Source organism: Anolis carolinensis, chromosome 4 (genome assembly GCF_035594765.1).
Source record: "Anolis carolinensis isolate JA03-04 chromosome 4, rAnoCar3.1.pri, whole genome shotgun sequence".
Classification (NCBI taxonomy): Eukaryota; Metazoa; Chordata; class Lepidosauria; order Squamata; family Dactyloidae; genus Anolis; species Anolis carolinensis.
Genome location: NC_085844.1, coordinates 83,400,895 through 83,427,782, shown reverse-complemented (window position 1 = coordinate 83,427,782; position 26,888 = coordinate 83,400,895). Strand labels below are relative to the sequence as shown.

The 26,888-nt window shown below is 37.5% G+C and overlaps 1 protein-coding gene across 1 annotated transcript; it reads right to left on the bottom strand.

The window, feature by feature from the left end:
- Window positions 1–272: 272 nt before the first annotated feature.
- odr4 (odr-4 GPCR localization factor homolog) lies at window positions 273–26,741 on the bottom strand. Its single transcript, XM_008114700.3, has 14 exons — window positions 26,585–26,741; window positions 24,615–24,725; window positions 21,938–22,072; window positions 21,252–21,347; window positions 16,161–16,267; window positions 14,914–14,950; window positions 14,376–14,516; window positions 12,587–12,682; window positions 11,422–11,490; window positions 10,310–10,438; window positions 9,082–9,172; window positions 6,268–6,453; window positions 2,689–2,784; window positions 273–799 (listed from the first exon to the last, which is right to left on the bottom strand). The coding sequence occupies exons 2-14, from the start codon at window positions 24,711–24,713 to the stop codon at window positions 732–734; spliced, it is 1,350 nt and encodes a 449-aa protein (XP_008112907.2). The 5' UTR covers window positions 24,714–24,725; window positions 26,585–26,741; the 3' UTR covers window positions 273–731.
- Between the last annotated feature and the right edge of the window lie 147 nt (window positions 26,742–26,888).

The window sequence follows — 26,888 nt, the reverse complement described above, 5'->3', positions numbered from 1 at the left end:
CCCGGGGACAATAATCTATGTGGTTAAGGGCATTGTACAGGGTCCTAATAGCAGGAATAACTATTGAGGCAAATTGCCTCTGGCCATTTTTCCAGCAGCTGTGATTCATAAAGGTGGGAGCGGAAAGAGAAAAGAGTATTTACAAAGCAAGCAGGGTCAGACTTGCCTTTTCTTATTCCACTAAAACCACTTCTAGGTAAAGGACTGGGCTAACCTTTGAAATATGAATGTAGATTGGAAATGATACATACCACTCACAAAGGAAAACAGGATGGTCAAAAATATCCTCAGATTTATTAAATGCAGGCCAAGTTGTTACCACAGACGTTAAAGAAGGAATTTAGTACAGAGTAAATTGAAAAGGAAAGTTAACTTCACCTCACATAGATTCGGTACACCTCTTGAATAACACTAGTATAAACTTTACCAATTGTCCTTTTTATTTAATAAGGAAACTTAAGTAGACATTTAACAAATTTGTCCAGGAAAAGTAGTATTATGTCACAAGTATTATTTAACAGTTGATTCTGTTCAGTTGTTTACATATTCCATCCTCTAGCTAGAAATTATGCCACCTACATATCTGCAAGCAGAAGCAGGAGACAGCTAAAGCTATTGCTATTTTGAACAGTTAACAGGCATTGTTAGGTGACACATTATGCTTCCAGAAGCATGCATGATTTGAGGAAGTCTATGACAGCAGATATTGCCCAGGAGGGGTCTTAAGAGGTTTAGTCACTGAAGTAGTTAAAGGAGAACACAGCCGCAGAGATCGCAACAGCCACTGCTATCACCACTCCTAAAAACGACAAAGCAAGCATGAATTCAAGATGTGAACAAAAATGTGATTTTCATAGCAAGAATGGAAAATAAATTAATCCAATAAGGATCCTTGAAATACACTGGAAACATCAGAAATATATATATAGTAAGAGGTCTAGATGGCTATTTTGATGTTTGGTTATATTTCCCCTCATTTTTTCAAACACATAGTAGAGCAAGCTTAAGGCAAACCAATATTATTTCTCAAGAAAACCACCACACAAATACTATGTGTTATGTAGAACAGGTAAGGCAATATAGGCCCAAGGACAGGGAAAGAGCATTCTTCCTGCCCCAGTGGTTTTAAGACTGATCTTAGCAGACAAGTGACAAGCAATATAAGTTTTCCACTGTTAAATCCACTTCCCCTGCAACCACTCCTCAGCTCAGTTCAACCCTGAGTCTTTACAATAATGTCTTCTCTACAAGATTCACATAGATAGTTCACCTACCCTACTCCACCCAGAGAGAGTAATTGTACTTTCAGGTATCAAAAGTTATCAAACACATCCACAAAATGTTCATAATCCAAAAGACAACATATAGGAAGAAATGTAGCAAATGGGGAGAAAGCCAATGTGTATATTTCAGTGGTACATTTACATTACATTACTAATTCGTATTTCAATAGTGATTTCCATTTATTTGTGCCTTTTCTGGTCACTACTGTAAGTCCATTTAAACATTGCTCTTAGGCTAGAATCTTAACAAGTAGATTAGGATAACTAGCAGGCATGCCAATAGCCCAGCATTTTCCTCCTTTTCTTGTTTGCAAGATAGTTCTGTCTTGCCAGCTTCTGAAAACGGATGCTTTGTTTTAGCCACACAAAACTGATAGAAGGCTGACTGCTGTTCCATCACTGATTCATTGTTCAGTGGCCTAATCCTGTGAGCTTCGCCATAAGCCTTGTGGCTCACAGGCTGATGTCAGAAAGGCCCCGGAACAAGGGCACGGCTGATCTCCTTGCAGTGATCTTAGGACAGAGCTGAGTTATCGCAGCTCTGGCACAGGCCCTTTTGAGAAGATCTTGACAAACATCACATGGCATCATCTCCTTTGGATTTGCAAATCTCAACATCTTTGTGAAACAAGACTAAAATGACCAATAAAGCACCATAACACTGTAAGGGAGCCAAGGCCACCTGATAGTTCTCAGGACCTCACAGATTTCAATTTGGCTTCTTTCCAGATAAATGGGTATAGGACTGAGGTCTTACTCAACTGTTTTCTAATTTTCTCTGGAATTGCCTCAAGCTTTTAAAAAAAGAAAAAAAGAAACTTAACATCTACCTGCTGGAGATGCTTTAGCTGGAGATCTTGCACTGAGCCCAGATATACTCTTCCAACACTATGATTTAAAAGAATGTCCAAGCCAACACACCGTTCTCTAAATTGTGTTATAGCCTATGTTAAAAACCTACGTTATGTCTTCCTCCTGCATTCAATATACCAAACTAAATAGATTTACACTGGCAAGAGAGATCAGAGTTTTGTTGTCTACGAGTCTTTATATATTTCCCCAATCCTAACTTCTTTATTCTAAATGCACCATGACAGCAGGCTTTTGTGATTCAACCAGACGTGTCTCTGAGATAATGCTTATCAGAGAAGGCAATATGCTCCCAACTGAAGGCACAGATTTTTCCTTGCATATTTTCTCATTTCTACATCTGGTGCCTCCAATTGATCTTTCCAGCACTTGGAGATGTATACCAGTTATTTTTCTGGAGACATCATGGAGAAAAGGGTTTTACTGAAGGGCACCAGTGTACTTTTCCCACAAAACCCGACTCTAGTTAGCTTGCTAATCCCACCAACCCTGACTAATACCAAAAGTGCACTGACAATCGCTGAAGCCTACATACCTATATTCTGATGAAGTTTCAGGAGAAGCATTTCTTTGGTCAACTGTTTTTGTTTCACTTCATCATCCTTGAATTCCTTTGCTGGACTTACTTCAACTGCATGGAGAAAAATGATACAAAAATTGTGCTTTTACCTATTCTCATGAACCATTATCATGGTTTTTCCCCTTCTTGTCCCATCTCACCAATCTTGGTTAAGATTCTTTTACTATTTTGGCAGCAAAATTGGGAAGGGCCATCAGACCATGGAAAACTAACCAGGCTGACTACAGATAAACATAGCACATGGACTTTATTTGTCTATCACAGCCATCAAAGAGGAGATCCGAGACACAGACTGAATTCTATTGCAACAAATAAAATACAGCACAAAATGCCCTAGTGATTTACTGAATACTTGGGGGCTCCCCAAAGTGGAATAATTTCATAAGTTGCAGCATTAGAATTTGAGAAACAGAAATATAACAGAAAAAACAATTACAAGTCACAAGAACCCTATTGGCATAAAACCTGCCTAGACCCCCAGAGGACTCCAGTAGCTCAGCATGGAAGATTCTCAGTTTTCCACTGGCTCTAGGAACATAGCCATTGTTTCACACCTTCTCCCTGCTCCCCTGCCTGCAATGGAATAACTAGAAGAGGGAGCACTGCAGCAGAATGGTGAGTCCTAGGGACTACAGCAAAGTCTCACATGTAAAACTCCTATGCTGTGCTTGTATTGGCTCTTAGGTGTCCCACGTCCAGATTCTTGCTCATGGTCTACAGGACATTGGGGCAGAGCATTAACTCCCAAGCTTCTCTTAGATATCCATTGTTCCAGTGGAGAGAGGCGTATAATCCATTTTTTTTTCTCTTCAAGGAGAAAAAGAATTTTTCTGATACTTGGAGAAACAGGTCCTTCAAGCGTAAGTTGAATTAAATTCCTATTTTATGCACTGCTCATTATCTTGACTGAGATGGTGGGAAGCACGCAAATGATTTTGGCCAGTGCTTGAAAGAGCCTTTCCAAAGGCTAGCTGAATCACATACTTCAAATCTGTACTCGTTATTTCTGACTGCACAGACAGAAGCACATGAAGGAGGTTCCCTGTTATCTCTAATCATTGACTACTGGTAATAATGTGGATTTCTTTCTCACGCAAAGAGAGAATCTGGTGAAAGAGAATCTCCATAGTCCAGATGGGAAATCTTTGTATTTCGCCACACTTATTTCATACCAACCAACAGCAATATTTGCAAAAACAATGTTTTCTCTTAAATGTTTGCAAGAGGCTAATTAACATTCAGCAGAAATCTGGCATTTGATGCCACCTAAAGAATTCTACCATGAATCAAGGCACTGTTTCCAGACCCTCGTTCCTCAGTAATGATTTGTACATGGCATACACTTGTCATGCATTTAATTATAATAATAAAAATGAAGTTATTATTAATTATTATTATTATTATTATTACTATTATTATTAAATGCATGACAAATGTAAGCAGTGCCATCATCAGTTCTAAAAGTAGGTACACATCAGATTTGGATTCAAAAACGTGAAAACTAATGTTCTTCATTCTACACTATCATGTGTATAAAGTCACCTTAAACAGCTTTACCCTACACACAAAGAGTATGAAAACAATATTCCTTTCTTTTAATCTTCGTTTGATCTTACCAATTTGTTTGAATTGCAACAAATAGTGAAGGAGGATCCAACTTAGATGGCATGCATTTTACAGCATATTTACTCAATAAAGCTACTTTTTTGGAATACTAATGTTCAAAATACGCTTACAAACATTAAAAAAAACCATGTTCTCACTTGTCCACAATGCGCACTAAGACCTACAGTCAGACAGCACAAGCTCTGTATTGTATTTAGATAGGCCAAATCCTTGCCACTGCAAAATGCAAAGAAGAAGAATTCTTGTATATCATGCTCCAAATTGGCTGTAAATTAAGAAATATTTAGTCACAGAAGAGCAGAGCACCATTGTATCCAGGCTCTTTTGAGGTTCAAAAGACCAATATAGACCGAAACATGCAACCTAATTTCTGGCATGGAGCCCTTATAGCAACAGCCCTCTCTGCAGAAACATTGGAAGTAGACTTATAAGACAAATGAGAACATCTCATACAACTGCAAATTTTGTACTATATACAATGAAATCCAGAAATGAAATCAAACTGTCAAGAAAAATCATTCATCCAGGATCACCTGAAAAAAAACAGGCCATTCAAAGGAAATAAAGGTAGTGATCCTTACAGGGCCTAGGTGGGACTTCCCAGCTATCAAGGGACATAAATATTGCCACTGTCTTTGTCCTGCTCATTTATGATGAAGCATTCTTTCACAGAATTGGTTAGCTCTTAGCACAGAATTGCAGATTGTGACTTTCAAAATCTATTTCTCCTTCTAAAACTTTACAGTGCCAAAATCTGAATTATTCTAGGGGAGCATAGTATGCACCTACACACACACAAGTACCAACTTAACTACAACATCACAAGCTACTTAAATGACAGTCACATACTAGATAGCTCACACACTAGATCTTCAACTAGATAATAAAGAATGAATTCAGGGGAAGAGATTACCGTTGCTGAAATCTTATTTGTGTTTATCGACTCAGTGGATTTAACCCCTCGATGTTGGAAGCTGGGATTTGCTAGAGCCAACTGCTAATGCAAATCTTACTTATTTATGCCTGAGATGCATAGGAAAATAGATTATGCAAATTATGCATAAAATTGCAGTTAGCATTTTTTTTAAATTACTAGTTTACAGATGATTTTTCAATTCAATCTCAAACTTTTAAGACAGATCGCTATAATTTGCAGCAGAAATGACAAGACATTTCTTCTTGCTGAAGAAGCTGATTAGCATATTTATGTATATTCTACTTTTTGTCTCCCCCCCCCCCCCCCCAAAAAAAAAAAAAAAAAGAGCTACGATAGGAATCAGGGCCATGGCATAAGGAAGCTTTCAGAAACAAATGCTAGGTTTCTGGTTTCATGTCCAGTTAAGCCCTTGGACAGAGATAAAAGAGCAAGTAAGAACCAAGCCCACTTCCAGTTCTTTTGACCACTGAGTGGAAATTACTGGAATTATATACAAGCATACCAGGCATACTTTACAAAGTTAAATTCTTTAAAAGTAATGGAATACTTATATTCCATTACATTTATTGAGATGATTTGTCTTGACCTATAATTGCACCATCCTTCCACATAACCTTAGGCCTTATTGTTTGATTTATGACATCTGGCTGATTTCAGACCTTGGATGCCTAAAAAAACCCTCATTCCATTCAAATATCACATGATGAGGATTCCATATATATTTGAAAATGAAAAAAGCAGTATTCATGTGAGAATTTGGCATACTATACACAAGCAAAAGACAACAAACATGGCATGTGTTTGAAACCCCATGGCATCTAAAAGCCAATGTGAAAACCAAGTCAGGTTCAAGCTTGAAGGTAGCATACGTTTCACAAATCACAAATAAGATGGGCTTGTACTTCAGGTTTAGCTTCTTAGCAAGTCCCGGAAGAGAATAATCCAGCTCTTAACCTCGCAGCTATATTTACCCATATTCATTTCCTCGGCTGTACACAAATCCTCTGTTTGAACAGCTTGATCCAGCATTTCGAGAAAACGCTCTTGGATTTCCCTGGCTGTTTCATCACCAAACTTATAATCACAAAACAAAACATTCGATCCAGCAATGGGAGCAAACACTCGGCAAGGTAGGGTGTGATACTCTCTTTCTGAACCTAGCAAGAAAGAAAAAAATAAAATAAGAGGGAACACAAGAAAATTTTATTAAGAACAGTATGATCACATACACAGAGTAGAACATGAACAATGATGAACTGGATTGAAACCACTGTAAAATTCCTCAGGAAAGAATTAAGTATAAATATCTCCTATGCACTCAATGCAATTAATCTCTAGGTTTATACTCATTTAATTTGGAAGAATTTTACTCAAGAAACCCTTGAATTAGGTGGTGAGGTACCAAATGTTAAAAATGAAGTTGATTACAAGATTGACACTAACAAAATACATGCACAATTCCTATACAGAGATAGCACCAATGCCACATCTAGTTGAAGAATTTTCTGGACATGGAGACTAGTGATAGTGCCAGCTTGGTTGGACTAAATGGTTCTCAAATGGTCCCACACTACATAAATCAATGACCTACAAAGACGTCTGAAAATGCAATTCTTTAATGAAGCAGTGTGACTCTTTTCCAGCAAAGTAAACTCTATACGTCCAAACTACGGTATAGGCTTCTTATACTGTGACACACTTCGAATTACAAGAGGCGGGTGAGAAACAAAATTGTGATGATGATGATTCATTGTGCTTGGATGGGGCAGGGAAAGTTGGGTCTTAATAACTGACTTCTTCTCCCTCCACCGAGGCCAAGTAATGTTTAGGAAAAGGAGAAATATCTTGGAAGAAGTGGGATTGGCTATTATAATTATATAAGGATGAATCTAAGCAACATCTAAGAAGAGAAACAAGAGAAGGAGAAAGCAAAGTGAGACAAAACTAAAATATACCTGGATTTATATAATAATAATAATAATAATAATAATAATAATAATAATAATAATAATAATAATAATTTTGTACCCCGCCTCCATCTTCCCGAAGGGACTTGGGGCGGCTTACATGAGGCCAAGCCCAGGTAATTACAATAAACAGAATAAAACACATCAAAATAGAAATGCAAATGCAGATATAAAATTATACACCTTAACATAGTAAAATTAAAATGGTGACCATACTAAAACATAATTTAGACACCAGAATAAAAGTCATAAAAATGAACTGGTATTATGTAAGCAACTAAAACGTATTTCTGATGAACATGACTGCACTCTGTGAATGCTTATGCTATAATAAATGTGGTTATTTGTGAGGCATCAGTAGTTAATTTGTTGTTTTTGCTCCACCAGACTAACACATTTACTCATTTGATAATTAATTGTTAAACTGAAAAATATGGATCAAAACTTGTTTTCTCTAAAATAGAGGTAAAAGACCATGAGGGGAATAAAATGTTTAGAGGAAGAGAAAAGCATTCCAGAACAAATAGTATGAGCTTCTGCAAGAAACAAAGCTAATACCATGTCAACTTATACACAACTACAGACAGCATATGCCATCTAAAGGCACAAATGCAAATTACAGCCAGACAACAGCATTGAATATTCTGATATACCAAGCAAATATAAAGTAAGCAAATAATATGAGATTTTAAAGTATTATATTGTGTTATATGCAACAGAGGCATTTAGTAAATATGATCATTCCATAGGCGAAAAGGAAGACATACTATACTAGCACCCCCACTTCTTCATTACTTTCTTCACACAAAGGTGCTAAATGCAGAGGCTGTCAATGCAATCTGGAAGATGGAAAACAAAATCTGGGTGCTGGTTGAACATGGACACCCTTCATCAATGCAACTGCCTCTCCTCTGCAGATAAGTTGTTTAGGACAGTGATGAAGGAACGAGGTAGTGCTAAGGTCCTTCCCTCTATATGTGGTGTACTGTCTATGTTTACCAAACCAATGAAAATCCTTATATTCTATGTGAATTTAATCATTCTATTCAGGTCATATGCACGTGCCAAAAAAGGAAGAAAAAAAGCATCAACATGCACAGCATGGGCCCAGTAAGCCACCTGCATTTTCCCAGTCTCTGAGAAATTGACAACAAATGCCTAAACAGCACTTTTATGACCAAAACACTTAACATGATCTGTGAACTGAGAAAGAAGGCCAAAAGCCAAAGAAGAATGAAAACACTGCATCGTCTTCATAGTGGTATTGAACATTTGTGTTTCTCAGACACAATGCCTTTAGTAGTAGCTTGATTTCCAGGAATCAGCATGGCAAAATAATAAACACAGTGACCAGCTAACATCTACTGATAAAGCTGGATATTACAAGAAAAGGAACTAGCAACTGGCCAAAAAAGTTGACAGCCATTTTTGTCAAGGACACTTTCATAAAGTTATACACATGAAGAAAACTGGCTATAATTGGATCAGTGTGATAGTATTTTGCACAAGGCCTATTATAGCACTGCAATAACCTATGGAAATCTATGGTGTCAAAAATCTGCTCCAGTGTTTTCTTAGACTATAGGACCAGGTTAAGGTACATGGTAGGCTATAGGAAGTGATATGATGAAGGCAGCTGGATACTGCCTTTAATAATCTTGTCATACTATCTCAGACACACGATCCTTTGTGGCTAACCTTTGTTTTCACCATCCAATGAACATGTTTAAACAATTAATTTTAGAAAACTGAGATGGTTCCAGGCTACACTAATTTTTATAAACATTAGCTGCACAATCATCTTCTCTTTTCTCTTACTTTTCTTTCCTGCTGCTTCATTCATGAGCAGATCTTCAAACAATATTTCACAACGATCAGAGAAAGTGTTTATTATGTCTCGCTTCAAAGCCTGAAAAGTAAGTAACAAAACAATATCAAAGGAGTATAACACTCATAAAATTATCCTAAGTGACAGCCAGAATTGACATAGAAAATGCTGACTCTTCTATACTTAAATGAACAATGGTGTAGAAATAAGAACTACATAAAGACTTCTCTTAAGCATAGGAGACAGCCTAAGAAACTTAATATAAAGTGAAAGAACTGGAAAGTGCAACCCTGGCGCCAGGTTCATTTCAGAGGAAAGGTTATGGAGGAAATTGATTTTCTTTGTTATTGAGAGCCTTTATGTATATGATTGAACACATGCTGTGGGGAGTTAACAAGAGCAAAGCTGTTGAACACTTTTTGTGTGTGATTGGAACTGTAGGATTGCTTTGAGGGAGAACCATAGAAAGAACAAAATAATCACTCGGCTTAAGGTGAGACAACTACCCTGTTTCCCCAAAAATAAGACAGTGTCTTATATTATTTTTTGCTCCCAAATATGTGCTAGGTCTTATTTTCAGGGAATGTCTTATTTTTCCATGAAGAATTCACATTTATTGTTGAATAAAAAATGAACATTTATTATATATTGTACAGTAGTTGTCATCACAAACCAGCATAACCAGCCCAAATGTGAATCCTATCAAGAATTTCTTGTTACTACCATTATTTCCATGTACAACAATCTATGGTACTGTACGTAAATTTACCGATCCTGCATGCTGTTCAGCAGGCATGCTTCCAAACAAAAACTTTGCTAGGTCCTACTTTCAGGGGAGGTCTTATATTTAGCAATTCAGCAAAATCTCTAGTAGGTCTTATTTTCTGGTGATTTCTTATTTTCGGGGAAACAGGGTACTAATGAACACATTGCAAGTTACAGTCCTTTGAGAAAGAGAAACCAGATAGAAAATGAAGGCAGGAATGGCAAGTGAATGAAGCCACACTCAAGTTGATGTGCAGTAAAAGCTGGGAAGGAAAGAACATAAGAGAGCCTCTAGTCCCACCATCCCTCCTTTTCTCTCAGAACCATTGAGACATTTTACATACAAAAGCCAGGAAAGCATTCTAAGGGTCATGTACAAAGCAATGATCCTCTATTCTTATCAACTACAGGTTAAATAAGACCCTTCAATAGACTAAAGGGCAGAAACAGTACCTTAACAGCATCTTTAACTTTGGGTTTGTTATTATGGATGTAAGCGTTGCATTTTAAAGCACCTTTAAGATTAATGGAACCACTGCAGACCTGGACTGTTGCTGTAGATCTAGAGTTTGGCTTTTGTGACTGAAAGAAAGAACACAGAAGTGGGAAACAACTCCTTAGCTTTATCTTTTCATACAACCACTTCTCAATTACTTTTACCCTTTTTTGAGGAGAGGCAGATAACAAATAAATTATAACTATTATTACTACTACAGTTGTAATTGTGCAGCTATTGTAAAGTCCTTAAACCTTAAATATTAAAGCAATTGCTTGATCTAAATGTTTAATTTAACCCTCCAAGGTTTTTTTTTAAGAAAGCATTTGTAATCATGGTTGAAAGAGAGGAATTGAAACTAGATATCTTTCACCTTAATGCAAAATGTGATGGATCTAGCTATCAAAAACAATTAATCAGAACTTGGAGCAAGAACCAAGAAATGAGACTATATTCACAACACCCTTGGTTGCATTACTAGTAGAAATTAAAATGTTAATACTAACAAGCTCAAAACCATTTCAATTTTAAACAGACTGGCAAGATTGGAAGCCTGAATATTTTCAATTTCTCCAGTTATTTGTAAGTCACTGGGCATGATGAGACACTTATACTTTTTAATCTGGTCTTCCAGAATATCTGAATAGTTACCAATGATTGAAATTTGCAATCTTATCTTACATGTTTCTTACACAACATATCATAGTACTCAGCACAGAGAAATAAGTGGCCTCTAACCACTTGATGGAATTACTGAGTGAGAGGAATCTTCCCTATGGATTTTCCAAGCTTCAATTTCTTCATCAGTATTCTCCTCTACTTTTCTAATCACTTTCCCATGAAATCAGCATGGAAGAAAAGGGATGGCTTTCCATCCTAGTCTTACAAGAAACATCCATAAAAATTTGATACAGGTAATTGTTATTAACCACTATGTAAGCCATATTACACAAGCTCAAAAGATAGAGGTTTTCACAAGGCTGATTCATGGATTTACAGTTGAGTAGATATTTGAACCATGGACTTCTCACACCAAAATTTGCATCAACACACTGGGGAATTTTCTTACCAATTGGGTTACAATCCTAACATCAAGGATCTGAATAGCTGATGGCATATTTCCTCTTCCTGCTTTTTTCTGTAGGAATGACGGAAACACAGAGAAAGTTTTCTATTTTAAAACAAAATCAATGGGAAGAAGCCTCTCCTTTCAGACATTTGTGTGTTTTGAGTAATAGCTGCTGTTGTGGGTTCTCAAGAGAAATAATGAAAGTCTTTCAAATAAGCAAACATTTTATGTGCCCCCCCAGTTATCTATAGTTTTATGTTTATATAAAAGGATCAGCACAATGTCAATTGATATGCCTTGGCTCAACGTAAGTTTCTACATTGTATTATTATTCCACCACTTTTAGTGGCGCAAACAAAATGTGTACAATAAATAAAAACATAAATAATTGCATATGAGTTAGCTTATTGAGCTGGTATGCTAAAACCATTGCTACCACAAACAGATGCAAGATACCTGAACTCAAAAATTAAAGAGGGCGGAGAGAGGATTCATTTTGTTTTTAAAGACACAGATTTAGCTGCCATGGCTACTAAGAAGGGATACTTGAGCTTGGTTTCTTTCTATTTGGAAGCAACTGAATTAGAATCCAAATCAATAGACATTTTTACAATTGAAAACATCATGAATTTGCATCATGACATGACTATACAAATATGTGTTTCATCCTCCTCCTCCAAGCATCCTAAAATGCTTGTAGGCTTTGTGAAGATCTTTTTAAAAAATAGGTTGTTAAAATAGGATAGAATAGACATGTAATGAAAAAAAGGGACCCAAAGAGAAAAGCAATAATCTGTAACCATTTGCCAGGCCATGAACATGTGTGTGCTTTTAATTATTTTCCAGACTTCCCAGTTACATAATTCCTCATCAAGCATGTTATCAAACTCATTCCCTTCACTTAATAACACATAGGCTATGAACTACTACACTGAGGTTGCAACTACAGTACTTCCAAACTTCCTTCCTGATGCAAGCCAGCAAATGCTCTCAGGACTAAAGACTGGCTGGCCATCTTTCCTGCAACAGCATTATCTTTGAAAGATGTACTTTGTCAGATATCGTCATTGCTTCAACTCAAAAACAGTAAACTTAAGTTGACCAAGCTTTTACCAAACTATAATCCATGCTCTACTTTAGCACTGTTTTGTTGTTTAGCACTTACTTGCCCTTCCAGTAAGTCAGCATCTTCTTCTTTCACTTGACTGTTGATCAAAAAGACAGCTTCCTCTATCTGCTTAGCCCATCGTGTTAATCCATTCTTTGAAAGCAGAATCAAGAAAAAAGGATGGATGTTGGAAAAAAATAATTTAACTCACCAATCTAAGATAATTTCTATCAATTTAAGAGTATTCCTTCCAATCCAAGCTATACTCTGAAACATGTCCTTATTTAAGAAAGCTCATGAAAATTCAGAGGACCCTTCATTTACCAGATACTTCTAAACATAATAATTTACATCTGCATTCTGCCCTTCCTCCAAAGATCTCAGGATTGCTTAAACAAGGATATATAACACATATTTTTATATTGCTTACAAAATAAAAGACACAGGATCTCGTATGTTAAGTCATTTGCAAAGGTGTTTCCATCATATGTCTTACATAAGCTTTAAAGATAAGGCCATGCTCCCAATGATCATGTTCACTTATTCCAGTTTGACAAAATTCTAGAGAAATCTAGCTCATCTTTCACAAGCAAACATTCTGATGAATACTGTCCAAAAGCTCCTGTTGGATTCCAAGTGGTTTCATAATAAGGAACATGCCAGTAATGAAAAAAAAACCAGTGTAGTCTCATAGCAAGGAATTCTGGTTTGTTGTTGCCAAATAAGATCTGAGAATCATAAGCCAACTTCAGACCCTAGATTCACACACTGCCTCATTAAGGGAATAACAACTGACGCTACCCCTTTGGGAAGAGGAGACAAGAAGAAATGCACATTTGTTTATTATTAATAAAGTAGGTTTTTTCGTTGCGCATTTGAATAACTTAGTCCCCATGATCGAAATTTAAATTAATACATTTTCCTTCGCACTGTTTTCTTCTCCTACAATTTATTTGGAAGTTTGTCCCCCTTCCCAAGGGTCGAGATATGTTTGCACTTTCTGCTCTTGCCCCGAAGCACTTTATAACCATACTATTGCACTTTAATTTAAATGGCCCCTCCATGCTATCCCCCTCCACCAAATTGGTGGTCCATCTTATTTTATTATATTGTTACTCGTTTTATGTTTTAAATGAGTTTTTATGGATTTATGTATTGTTCTGCATAATGTCGTTTTATTGTGTTTTTACTCTTTGTAATGTCCCAGCCGGGAGATGGTGGCGAGATAGAAAGATAGTTACTTACTAACTTACTTCTAGGTTTATTTGCAATTCTAGGTTACTGTTTTTCTGTGATCATGGTAACTGCTTCGAGTTCCTACCATACATGATACATTTTGTATTAATGGATATGTAGAGCACTTGCTTCTGGCACTATCTTCACCATCATTATATTACAATTTGGTTGTTCATTTGGTTTCTATTTCATAAGAGCACATGACCCTATATGAAAAGATCACTATTAACACCAGAAATTATGAATGCAAAAATAGTTGTACAAAATCACAGGTCTAAAAAAAAATCTCATGACTAATGTATGCAATTATCAAACATTGCAAATCTGTACCAAAAAACCACTATAAATCAATATCAAAGACCAATGAAATACTTTATTATTCCCTTAAGGCATATACTACAAAAACACCCAATTATATAAAAATGGAAGACAAGTTTCAAATCAGGGAAAATGTCTTAAAAGAGAAAACTTGGAAAGTATCCTGGCTCAGAAAATAGCAAAACTGAACCAGATGGGAAAAAAGAACAAGCCATCCTATATACATCATATTATTTCAGCTATAACTATTATGTTGACAAAACCAATTCATAAATAGGAATTGCAATGTTACCCTTGTATTTTTTTCTAGGTCGTGGCTGGCTGACGTAGTTGGCAGTGGGATGTGTATATTAGCATTAACTGTGCATTCTAGAGATACCCAGGAAGTTGAGAGGCCATTCTGGTATTTCCAATCTGCTGGTTTGGCTGTACTCTAAATGAGGTATATGGTGAGAAACTAAATTATTAAGAGATCAAAACAAACAAACAAATAATTAAGCTAACACAGAAATAATTTTTTCAGCTTCAAATCTAACATATATGCTCATTCTGTAGATATTTATTCCAAAACATGTGTGACTGAATTCAATGGAACCTCCTTGAAAATCCGCATGCTTATAGTTTATGAAGCATTATCATTTCTCAAACTGGGCCTTTAGAATTCAAAAGGATTCAGTCTATCAGCAAACTCAATGACAAAAGCTCTATTGAAAATCCTTGGACTCAAGAATAGTTTAATTTCCAGTAATTTGAAGTGGGGTTTCTACAGATATTGCTTTTACATGAGATGTAACAACTATCCTTTCCTGCTTACCACCAGCACAACTTACCTTTGGATCTTGCACATCGTAAGTGCGACAAGTGAATCGTTCCTAATTAAGGAAAGAGTAGCTAAGTCTGCTTAAAGACAAGAAATATTTATGAAAATTAGTCAGTAAAATCAGTAAAAATAGTGGTTCATCCTCAAATAGAATTATATACCTATTGCTGGTTCCAGCTAATTCAGTAAACACACTCACACATCACTCATTCATCTACCTTATACCTGTAACTACACATTTTGAAAATTCACGTGAGAAATCTTGGTGTTGCTATTCAACTGTCAACAGTGAACTATGAATTGCTAAAAGAGAATACTGTCTTGATTGTGGATGCTCCACGATTGACTGCTTGGCCACAACAATATAACTATAGGTCTTTTGTGTTCTATGGTAGATTTGGTTTTGTCCTTAAGTATTGCTATGAAATGTGAACAATGAAATTCTATATGGATCTACCTAAAAGTTGACCTGTATTCAGAGGGTTTACACACAGGCTGAAATCTAAGACGAAGTAGCTAATCCCAATTTGAGAACATTGGCTGGACTATTTTGTAGAGAGTAAATTAACAGTTTATGTAAATCCCACTGATTCAATGGGAAATTGCTGCTAACTGCAAGAGAAGGCTGAACAACGTGAAAGCCACCCACGGTATGGCTATCAACCTCCTCCCAGTACACTTAAATAAAAGGAAAGTTTCATGAGAAGCAGCACTCTGAATGTTCTCCCAGCCAACAGCAAGAATATCCGTGGGCAGAAAAATCAGGCAATTCCAACTGGATGGCCGCCTACGAGGGTTTTCCTCCTGGAGCAAACCAAGAATGGTTGACTTGGAAGTCCCTGAACAGACTCAGAAGTGGAGTTGGAAGACCAAAAGACAACCTGGCAAAATGGCACTACTTAGAAGAATCCTCCACCTTGTGCGACTGTGGTGCAGAACAAACAACTCAGCATCTGTAATCTTGTCCACGATGCACTGCCTCATGCACAGAGGAAGAACTGTTTAAAACTACAGACAATGCTGTTGCTTTGGCTCATTTTTGTTCTAAAATTATTTAGCTGCTTGTGCTCCCTTTATGTTATGAGTTTTATACATATTTATTATTGATGCAATGTTTTTGAGATGAAATAAAAATAAAATGGCTCTATTCTAGTTAAAACCACCCCTTATATTTAAGCCTGGAAAGTTCAATTAGAACAAATCGGATCAAATTTACTTCCTACACATGGAATGGTAATTTTGCTGTTAAAAGGATACTTCTTTGTAGCAGTACAAAGATGAAGAGCCACCCTATCTGAGACATCATCTTCTGATAAATTCCACAATCGCTTTCTAGCTATAGCCTTTTCTACCGAAAAAACAAGCTAGGACAGGAAGAAAGAAACAAAGTTAAGATTCATTCATAGATGCTAAAAAATTTGGAAACATTGCCTCTAGCTGCAGCTGCTAAGACCAAGAAGCCCAATTTTGTTTCTGAGGCTCTTCTTTATTCAATGAAATCTACATCACCTCAACTGTTATTTTTCAATTTAGCACCTCTTTAATAACTTTCAGAGTAGCAACAACATGTACAACAAGAATATCTGTGTCCATCTGAATGTTTTTTAATTTACATTTACAATTACAGTAGAGTCTCACTTATCCAAGCTAAACGGGCCGGCAGAACCTTGGAATTGCGAATATCTTGGATAATGAGGGATTAAGGAAAAACCTATTAAACATCAAATTAGGTTATGATTTTACAAATTAAGCACCAAAACATCATGTTATACAACAACTTTGACAGAAAATGTAATTCAATATGCAGTAATGTTATGTTGTAATTACTTTATTTACGAATTTAGCACCAAAATATCATGATATATTGAAAACATTGACTACAAAAATGCATTGGATAATCCAGAATGTTGGATAAGAGAGTCTTGGATAAGTAAGACTCTACTGTATGGGGATATAGTCTAAAAACAGGACACCTAGAGTCCCAGTTTTGAGAAAAAGTAGGGTGTGAGCCAAATAAACAAATTGATTAAAAACACATAGAGGGCAATAACTGATGCAACACTGATATACAGAGATAAGGAATGATTGCTTACCTGTAACTATGTTACTTCGAGTGGTCATCTGTAAAATTTGCACCTGTGGTAGATTCATGAGTAAGCTTTGAGTCTTCTCAAAAGCCCCTGAAGTTTTAAGGCTGCAGCCCTGCACACACTCCCCAGGTGGTAAATAGCCAGTGAGAGGGGCTGTAGTCTCAGTTCCTGTGCCGCAGAGCAGCAGCTGAAGAACCAAGGCATAACAGAAAGCAGGGAGGATGGGCGGGATGTGCAAATTTCGCATATGACCATTGAATAAACACGGTTACAGGTAAGCAACCATTCTTTGTGGTCTCTGTGAAAGTCACACCTGTGGTACTAGCGAGCCACCAAACCTGGATGGCAGGTGTCATACCACTGAAGAAAATAGGACAGCTCTGCCGAAGGCTGCCTCCTTTTTGGAAAGGACATCCAATTTGTAGTGAGTAAAAAAGGTAAGCAGGGTGGACCAAATGGCCACCCAACAGACATCCCTCTCAGGAATGCCACTGAAGTTGCAACAGCTCTTGTGGAGTGTGCCTTAATTTGCAAAGGCAATTCTCGCCCAGCAAGCTACTATGTTTAGGAGATCGTTGATACGATCCATGATGAGAATAGCTGAGAAGAAACTGGAAGGCATCCTTCCTGTACTTTAGGAACAGTCTGGAAGACTCTCTGAGGTCAGATGCTCCCCAGAAGCATAGAGACATATCTGTCATCAATGTCTGCAGGGGGCTTGGAAGTGGAAAGGAAATCTGAGTGTGTGTTGGAGGGAGGATGGCCTGTTCACCAAGCAAGGCTTTAAGTTGGGTCTTCCGGCTCTTATGTGCCTGGGAAGTAAAGGCAAGACAAATATTTCAGGATGTTACTGCATGCCCCTCCTCCTCCAGACACAACAGACACATATCATCGCCATTGGCAGGAGGCAATTCGCCTGTGCAAGATGAACACTTCAGAAAAGGAACTGTAGACATTACTTGTAACTGTTTATTTACAAGTAATATCTACATGTCTAATGTCTACCTGTAACTGTTTATTTGGAGCCTCCAGTGGCCTAGGAGATAAAAAGCCTCGTGACTTGAAGGGGTTGCTGACCTGAAAGCTGCCAGGTTCGAATCCCACCGGGAGACAGCGCGGATGAGCCCCCTCTTTCAGTTCCAGCTCCATGCAGGGACATGAGAGAAGCCTCCCACAAGGATGGTAAAACATCAAAACCTCCGGACGTCCCCTGGGCAACGTCCTTGCAGACGGCCAATTCTCTCACTCCAGAAGCAACTCCGATTGCTCCTGACACGAAAAAAGAAAAAAACGGTTTATTTGATGTGTTATGGCATTAAATTGCTGCCTGTTGTAAGGCTGCCTTGAGTCCCCTCTGGGGTGAGAAAGGCGGGATACAAATGTGGTAAATAGATAAATAAATACTGGCCTGAATAGTAAAGTCGCTAATGCAGCTGAATCAAGACACAGTCCGGGTCAGTTAAGAAGTAGGAGGAGGAGAGAAAAGAGAAGTCGTTTGCAGTCCATAGTCAAATAGGATTAAGTAAAGTGAATAGTAAAGTAAGCACATGATTCTGCTATGGTGGATGAAAGAAACTGAAGCTACAGCCCCTCCCAGGGGCTATTTACCATCTAGAGAGTGTGGGCAGAGCTGCAGCCCTAAAAATTCAGGGGCTTTCCAGAAGATTCCAAACTTACTGCGCAGGCGTATGAAACTACCACAGGTGTGACTTTCACAGAGACCATGAAGAAGAAACAAAGACAAATAAACAAATATGCCAGAATTTAAAACATTCTGGAGAGATATCTCCCTTCCCATCCTATTTCTCCCTCCTCACCCCCATGCCAGAAAATGAACTGGATTTAGTGAGGCCTCAATAAAGAGGCTGTTCAGCAGCTGCACTCTTGTTGTGCTCAGGATTTTCCATCCTACAGAAGCCTAGAACTCCTTCACTAAAAGCATTTTTACAAAAGGCAGCCACCTTCTCAGTACTTTTGTTGGGCTGCTTTCATGTTCTATTTTATTGTTAAATTTTATCAGATTGCTTTTATTTTTTTTCTTATTTCATGTATATAAATTGTATATTTTAATCTGTACAGTAGAGTCTTGTTAATCCAACCTTTGCTTATCCAACATACTGTATTATCCACGCAGTCTGTCTCTCGCTCGGATCCATAACTGTTTCTCTAAGCAGGCAAGGATCACAGATTTTAAAAAATCTTCACAGGACTGAACTTTTTACAGATTTGACTTTTGACAGTGTTGTTACTTTAAGTTCATTTTATACAATTCTATCTTTACTTGTAGTCAATGTTTTTGTAGTCAATGTTTTCAGTACACTGCAATGTTTTGGTGCTAAATTTGTAAATACAGTAATTACTACATAACGTTACTGTGTATTGAACTGCTTTTTCTGATGTTTTGGTGCTTAATTTGTAAAATCATAACATAATTTGACGTTTAATGGGCTTTTCCTTAACCCCCTTTATTATCCAACATCCAACGTTCTACTGGCCTGTTTATGTTGGATAAGTGAGACTCTACTGTACTTGATTGTTTCGGTTATATGAGTAATACCCTTTTCATAACCTTACTTTTAGCACTTACACAAAAATAATTATTGTGTCAACAGTGTGTCTATACTTGCAGCCTTTATTTCTTAGGGTTTTTCTACACTAGTGGTTCCCAACCTGTTGGGCCACAGTTCACAAATCTAAAATAAGGTCAACAAGACATGCGGGGAAAATTGGCACCAGGGGTGCAGGCCGCGATTGGAGGAGCACGAGAGAGAGGGAGAGAAGGAAGAAACAAAGGAAGGAGATGCCAATGAGTTGCCCACATCAGCGCTTTCCTGGCCTTGAGAGGCTTCCCAGGCCAGGGCAGAGAAGACCTACCCAGTGGCACACATGAATGAGAGAAAGGAGAGTCCCCCAAAGTTATTATTAGCGGTTGTCGCTAATAGTCAATATGGATTTATCAAAAACAAGTCATGCCAGGCTCATTTCATCTCTTTTTTCGATAAAGTTAAAAGCTGGGTAGATGCAGGGATTGATGTGGACAAGGTCCTCTATGACCTTCAGGAAAACAAATTAGTCAAATGTGGGCTAGGCAAAACTTCAGTTAGGTAGATCTGTAGTTGGTTAAGCCAGTGTTCTCAACCTGGGATCCCCAGATGTTTTTGGCTTTCAACTCCCAGAAATCCTAACAGCTGTTAAAATGGCTGTGATTTCTGGGAGTTGTAGGCCAAAACACCTGGGGACCCACAGGTTGAGAACCACTGGGTTAAGCGAACAAACCACTGGGTGCTCATCAATGTTTTCTCTTCATCCTGAAAAGAATTAATGAGTGGAGTACCACAGGATTCCATCCTGGGCCCAGTTCTGTTTAACATCTTTATTAATGACTTAGGTGAAGGGTTAGAAGGCATGATCATCAAGTTTGCAGACAACACCGAATTGGGAAGGATAGCCAATACTTCAGAAGACAGGAGCATAATTCAAAATGATCTTAACAGCAAATCCCAATTTCTTTTCCTTGATGTCTTTTTAAACGCCTGTTCCTGGGGTTATTTGGGGTGCTGATTCAGAAAATTGCATTGGATAGACCACATCAGCTTTAACCAAACCGAAATAACCAAACCGAATCTAAAGTTGACCAAAAACTGATTCATAACCTTTTTGGTACTAATGTTAAAGAGTGGATCCTGGTCAAAATGGTTGCTGGTCAAGTGGTCTCTGGTTAAAAAAAAGATGGGAACCACTAATCTACACAGTAGAATGCAATTTGACCTCCCTTTAACTTCCATGGCCTCAATGCTATGGAATCCTGGGATGTATAAGGTGATGCATATGGACTCTTTGGCAGAGAAAGTTGAAGACCTTGTTAAACTACAACTCCAGTGATTTCACAGCACTAACTTTTGTCAGTTAAAGTAATGTCAAACTGCATTAATTCTACTGTACTGGTACACCCTAAGAAATAAATTAAAGGCTGCTAGTAGAAACTGGCATTCAATCATGTTTCTCTAAGTAAGGGTGAGCAGTTCTCTGATGCAAACCTAACAATTCCTTGCTCCTGGAGACATCCAAGATCAGTGCTTTGGGCACAGTGCAGAGTGCAGAGTGTTAATATTTCAAAATGTAGAACACACAATTCTGGAAGTGGCCACTTTTGGGTCTGGTATTTTTCAACCCAGTGAGTTTTGGATATCCCTAGAACTTTGGAGGTTGCCCATGCCGGCTCAAAGGAAACACTTGGAATGCCATCTTTATTGTTTACCTTGCGTAGAGTAGTTTGAATCTCTTTTGCCAGCTCTGGAACAGCGACAGCAAAAACACCAAGAACAAGCAGTCCTCCAGGAAGCATTCTGGAGACCTACAAAGTCAGGCCAACACCAATAATGCCACTGTTATTTTTACAAGGAGTGGTGGAAGTTTCATAAGTGATATTCTAGAAGAACTACAAAGTCAGAAGTCAATGTGCCTTACTGTACCTGTGCACTGCAAACTAATGAATTGTTGCTCAAGGTGGTTTTGAGCAAATAATTAACTCTTCCCTTACCTTTCTAGGAAAAGTGGAGTATAAGTAAAATGGTGTGTGTATGTGTGCATAGGATCGCTCTAAAAGTCATCCTACCTTAAATAGTGATCTTACAAATAAAACCATGCCCTTAATAGTACAGGATCTTTAATAGAAATGATGAACATACTACTTATTCAATACATTTATTATGATTAGAATGTAGTCACTACTTGGAGGGTTGAATATTTTAAACAGATAGGAAGAATTGAAAAAACAGCAGTAAGGATGTGGCAAGGGAATTCCCCTTAGAGTACAGACAACATTAACAGGCATCATATCTCAGGGTTGGTGAATGTTTGTTGTCATCTATATAAATATAAGAGCCATAAAGGTCCTCACACCTTTCGCAGATGGAACTAATACAAGAACAGAATGTTGGTTACCTGACTGGCGTGAGCTGTCATCCATTCCTCATCAATATTAGTCAAGCTTGAATGGTAACCTGAATTGCTTCTGCTTTCCTCCTCCTTTGGGGGTGTTCGAACAGCTAGCAAGACATAGTCTCTTTGCTGGGAGCACTGGGGAAAGAAAAAAGTAGCTCAAAGCAATCCAGGTTCAATTTACAGCATTTGTAAAAAAAAATATATATTTACAACAATATTTATTTATATAATGTATTTATAGCCCACCGTTTTAATGCAGTGAACAACCACACAATCTCATCAGTTTAAAACAAAGCAAATACAAAAACTAAAAAAAATCCATTTAAATACTATGATGTGGATCTAAGTTAAATTACAATTATTTAAAATATAATAAATAATTAAAATTACATTTAAAGCTAACAATCCCCTAGCAGTGTACAATACATAAATTGAGATTTAAAAAGTTCCCCTCACTCAATTCTTATTCAAAACATCATTTTTTTCCTTTTGTCTTATGAAACAGGTTTTTAAAGAATAGGCTGAAAGTGCACTGTTTTAATCTCAAAAGATTTGATGGCTTTTTATCTTTTTAGTTGCATTGTATCTTTTTTAGTGTAGATTAAAATTAGTTTAACATTGTAAATTACATTTTACTGTTCACTTTTTATGTATTGTTGATGAGCATGCTACTTATTCAATATATTTGTTATGATTAGAATGCAGCCACTACTTGGAGGGTTGAATATTTAAAACAGATGGGAAGAATTGAAAAAACAGCAGTAAGGATGTGGCGCTTAGTACACAGGCACAAATGGTTTGAGTCCCAATTCCAAGATAAAGACAGTAATAGAAATACAGTGTTCCCTCACTACTTCGTGGTTCACTTTTCACAGATTCGCGGTTTTTCAATAAATTCTAAAAGAATATTATAAATCATAAAAAATTATAATTTACAGCCTAAGGAAGAAAGGAAAGAGAAGCTGAAAGGAGAGAAAAGGAGCCCAAGTGGCAATGGGAAGAGGAGGCAATTTATGAACACACGTTTCATTGATAAAGACTTAAAATAGTGTATAACTACTAAAATAATGTATAAATATAGTGTCCCTACTTCGCCGATTTTCACTTATTGCGAGTGGTCCTGGAATGTAACCCCCGTGATAAGTGAGGGAACATTGTAAATACAAATATAAACAATAATGTTAAAGCTTTTCAAGTGTGATACAAGCTTATTGATGTTCTTCTTGTTGGGTTTCATCCTTGAACTGCACAAGTTTTTGTGTCATCAAGTTTCTAGTCCTCAATGAGTAGCTAGGCTAGAGACAGGGCTAAGCTAAGGAATTCCTTTCCTTACATTTCTATGCATGTTTCCCAAAGGGCTCTGTCTTTACTATTAGCCACTGTCTCCTCCCCCTTTAATGACGTAATGGAATTCTGTGAGGGAACTTCCTGTTAAGTTTAAACTGCCCATGTTAGCATTCCTTCTGAAGGCAAAATCTAGCTGCACTAACTTTTTTTTACCTTTTACCTTCTTTAGAAGATGAGATTTAGTAAGCTAGTTAGCTCTAAGACTTTTCTATCAAGAACGTACTTCTTTTACTTCAGTAAATGTTTTTGAATCTAGAGTTCTGACTCCACAATCCTAAGCCACCCTAAAGAATAGAAGACTTTTCCTGCTCAGCACATGTAAGTTACTGCTCATTATGGAGTTTACTCCTGGCACTCTGCTATATTTTCGTGGAATTGCCCTGAGGGTTATATTTTGAGCCTAACAGCTCAAATTCCCTAACACTTTTCAAACACTTTTATTTTCATCATGGTGCTTCTGTAATAAAATGTTACAAAACTCTGCTGTTCTGAATAATTGAAAAAGATATTAGTTGTTCATTGGAACAACTAATAATTTTAACAAAAACCCAAGCAAAATTCATATGTAATTTCAACATAAATCAGTAAATACATATGCAATTTCAAAATAAACCAATAAAGAAGCAGTAGAAAATACAGCAGTGTTTTCAGACATGAATGCTCGATTGATTTATGGAACTTTGAGTACTTTTTAGGTAGCAATTCTAGATATTGTCACTACTGAACACCCTGCAATTTGTATCTGAATAAACACAGACAGGATTCACTGTTAAAGAGCAAATGGAAAACAGGCAGTCCCCAAGTTACAAGGATCCAATTTATAAATGACTCGCAGTTAAGAACAGGGCTCAGACAACAGTAAGTGAAAGAATCTACCCCTCAGAAGGGAAATTCACACCTTAAAGAGTTCTCATGGGGAAAAGATGTCTCAACTGGAGCCTTATCACCAATCCTTGTTTCCACAACAAGCCAATTTTTCCCCAATTCTCACAGGGACAGAAAGTGAGGTGAAATCTTCTGAACATGGGCAGAGACAACAAGAGAAACACCACAGGGGGTGTCAACCCTTCCCTATGCCATCCAATTTTAAAAAAGATATATATATATATAGTCTGGATTTAAACTTCAAAAAGTCCCTGTTTTGACTTATGTACAAATTCAACTTAAGAACAAATCTACAAAACGTATCTTGTTCACATAACTCGGGGACTGCCTGTACTAGCTAGAAACTTAAGATGTAATAAAAGTTTCATGATAATTTCTACTTAGGAAAGGAACACTCAAAACCAGGAGGGGTCTTTTAATATAGCAAAGATAACATGACACTTACCTGGCCCACTAAGAGACCGGTGACAAAAGGTTTTGAAGTGGTGATGAGATCTGAGAGATACTGCCCCACAGCTTCTTCAACAAAGTAGCTTCTTCCCATGATTGCTAATATCTAAGAGCCCAGCAAAAACCATTAAACAAAAGGAGAGAGAAAAGGAAAAGCATTTGGAATTAAAACAGAAAATCTTCTGAGAATGGTTTAGGGGACTCTGAATAGTTTTAAGCTGAATTGTTTCTAACAGGTGTTTACTCATTTTTAAATTATATTTTAATTGTTTTAAGCATTGTAAGTAGTTTAACTATTTTAAACCTGGCTTTTGTGTGTTTTTGGTAATACTGCTTTTTTGTGAGCTGCAGGGTAGAAAGGAAGAGAATTATATAATCACGATGATAATGGGAATGTCTTCGTTATTCAAAATACATGGAACTAGCATGGAATTTAATTAGGGTTTCTTATAAATCTTGAAGGCATAGCATGAAGGTTGTTTTATACACAAGATTTTAAATAACGTTGGTCGTGAAACATTTTACATACAGCGGCCTATCGGAAAACCAAGTGGCACTGTCCCAAGGAACTCAGGTGGGCAATTTTAGGTCCTGAAATATTCCAAAAATACTCCAAATCAAATCAAAATCTTTATTACGATCATAGAGCAGCATTAAGTGGAGTATAGTCTCATAGAAGCATGTACATAAAATCTGAAAGGCTAAAAAAAAAACCCAGTATGTTGAGGGGTAAAACACAAAACTCTTTAGCGAGGGGATTGGACAAAAAAGAGATGGAGCGGGAGGGAGATAATAATAATAATAATAACTTTATTTTTATACCCCGCCCCATCTCCCCGAAGGGACTCGGGGTGGCTTACATGGGCCTTGCCCGATACAACAATATAATAACAACAAAACAATAAAACAATTATCCCAACAATAAAAACATCAGCATCAATAAAAGAGTCATTAAAATCATTAAAATCAGATTGATGGATAAGTACAGTAGAGTCTCACTAATCCAAGCCTCGCTTATCCAAGCCTCTGGATAATCCAAGCCATTTTTGTAGTCAATGTTTTCAATATATCGTGATATTTTGGTGCGAAATTCGTAAATACAGTAATTACAACATAACATTACTGCTTATTGAACTACTTTTTCTGTCAAATTTGTTGTATAACATGAAGTTTTGGTGCTTAATTTGTAAAATCATAACCTAATTTGATGTTTAATAGGCTTTTCCTTAATCCCTCCTTATTATCCAAGATATTCGCTTATCCAAGCTTCTGCCGGCCCGTTTAGCTTGGATAAGCGAGATTCTACTGTATGTGCATTTAGGGCACAAGTCTGAGGGACTGGGGTGAAAATAACTGTTTTACATTTCAGTAGCTGATAGTTGGATTGTTCGTTTATAAACTTATAATTATGCCTACACAATTTATATAAATGGGATGCTCAACTAAGGCCCTTCTACACTGCCATATAACATCCAGATGATGTGTGATGAACTGGATTATACAGCAGTGCAGATTTATATAATCCAGTTCAAAGCAGATGTGGATTGTCTGCTTTGATAATCTGGATTATATGGCTGTGTAGAAGGGGCTGGAGGAGAAAGAAGAGGAAGAGAAACAGGAGAAAGAACTTTCTAATGTAAAATGCCAAAGTGACAGCTGAGGAAAGAGAAAAGAGAAAGAGAGATTCAACGGGGTTGTTGTATGTCTTTCGGGCTGTGTGGCCATGTTCCAGAAGTATTCTCTCCTGACGTTTCGCCTACATCTATGGCAGGCATCCTCAGAGGTTGTGAGGCATGGATAAAGTCAACACTAAACAAGAAAAGATCTTCTGTGCAGCTCTACTATCCCAGTTCGCCCTGTTCACAATCTTCCTTCCATTCTGAGGTTTTGCCTGCGAAGGAGACCCTTCCCTTCCTTCCCTCCCTCCTATGAATGCAACCAAAGCGGCCTCCTCCTCCTTCTCACCAAAGAGCGGGTTCCTTATTGCATTTATTCCACCCCGTCAAGGCGGCTTCCCCATCACCAAGGCACCAGCCGGCTCCCTCTCGCCATACACTCTGAGGTGACCTAACTTCCGTCATCTCCTGGACGCCCAAAAGGGGGCGCACTGTGATGACGACACCACACGCGCAGTTCCTAAATCGACCGCCACGCTCAAGTCAGCCCGCGCGCGGCCGCCATTTTGAGTGCGGCGGAAGTAGAAAGACGCCAAGGAAATACTCCTTCACTTTTTTTTGAAAAGTTCTCTTGTTGGGATTCCGCCTTGCGG

Bases quoted from the DNA above. Each gene is read 5' to 3' on its own strand.
- odr4 (XM_008114700.3), bottom strand. From the start codon at position 24,713: ATGGGAAGAAGCTACTTTGTTGAAGAAGCTGTGGGGCAGTATCTCTCA. The intron at 11,491-12,586 runs GTAAGTGCTAAA...TCATTCCTACAG, and splicing joins CTGACTTACTGGAAGGGCAA to AAAAAAGCAGGAAGAGGAAA. The intron at 6,454-9,081 runs GTAAGAGAAAAG...CTTTCTTGCTAG, and splicing joins TGAAGCAGCAGGAAAGAAAA to GTTCAGAAAGAGAGTATCAC.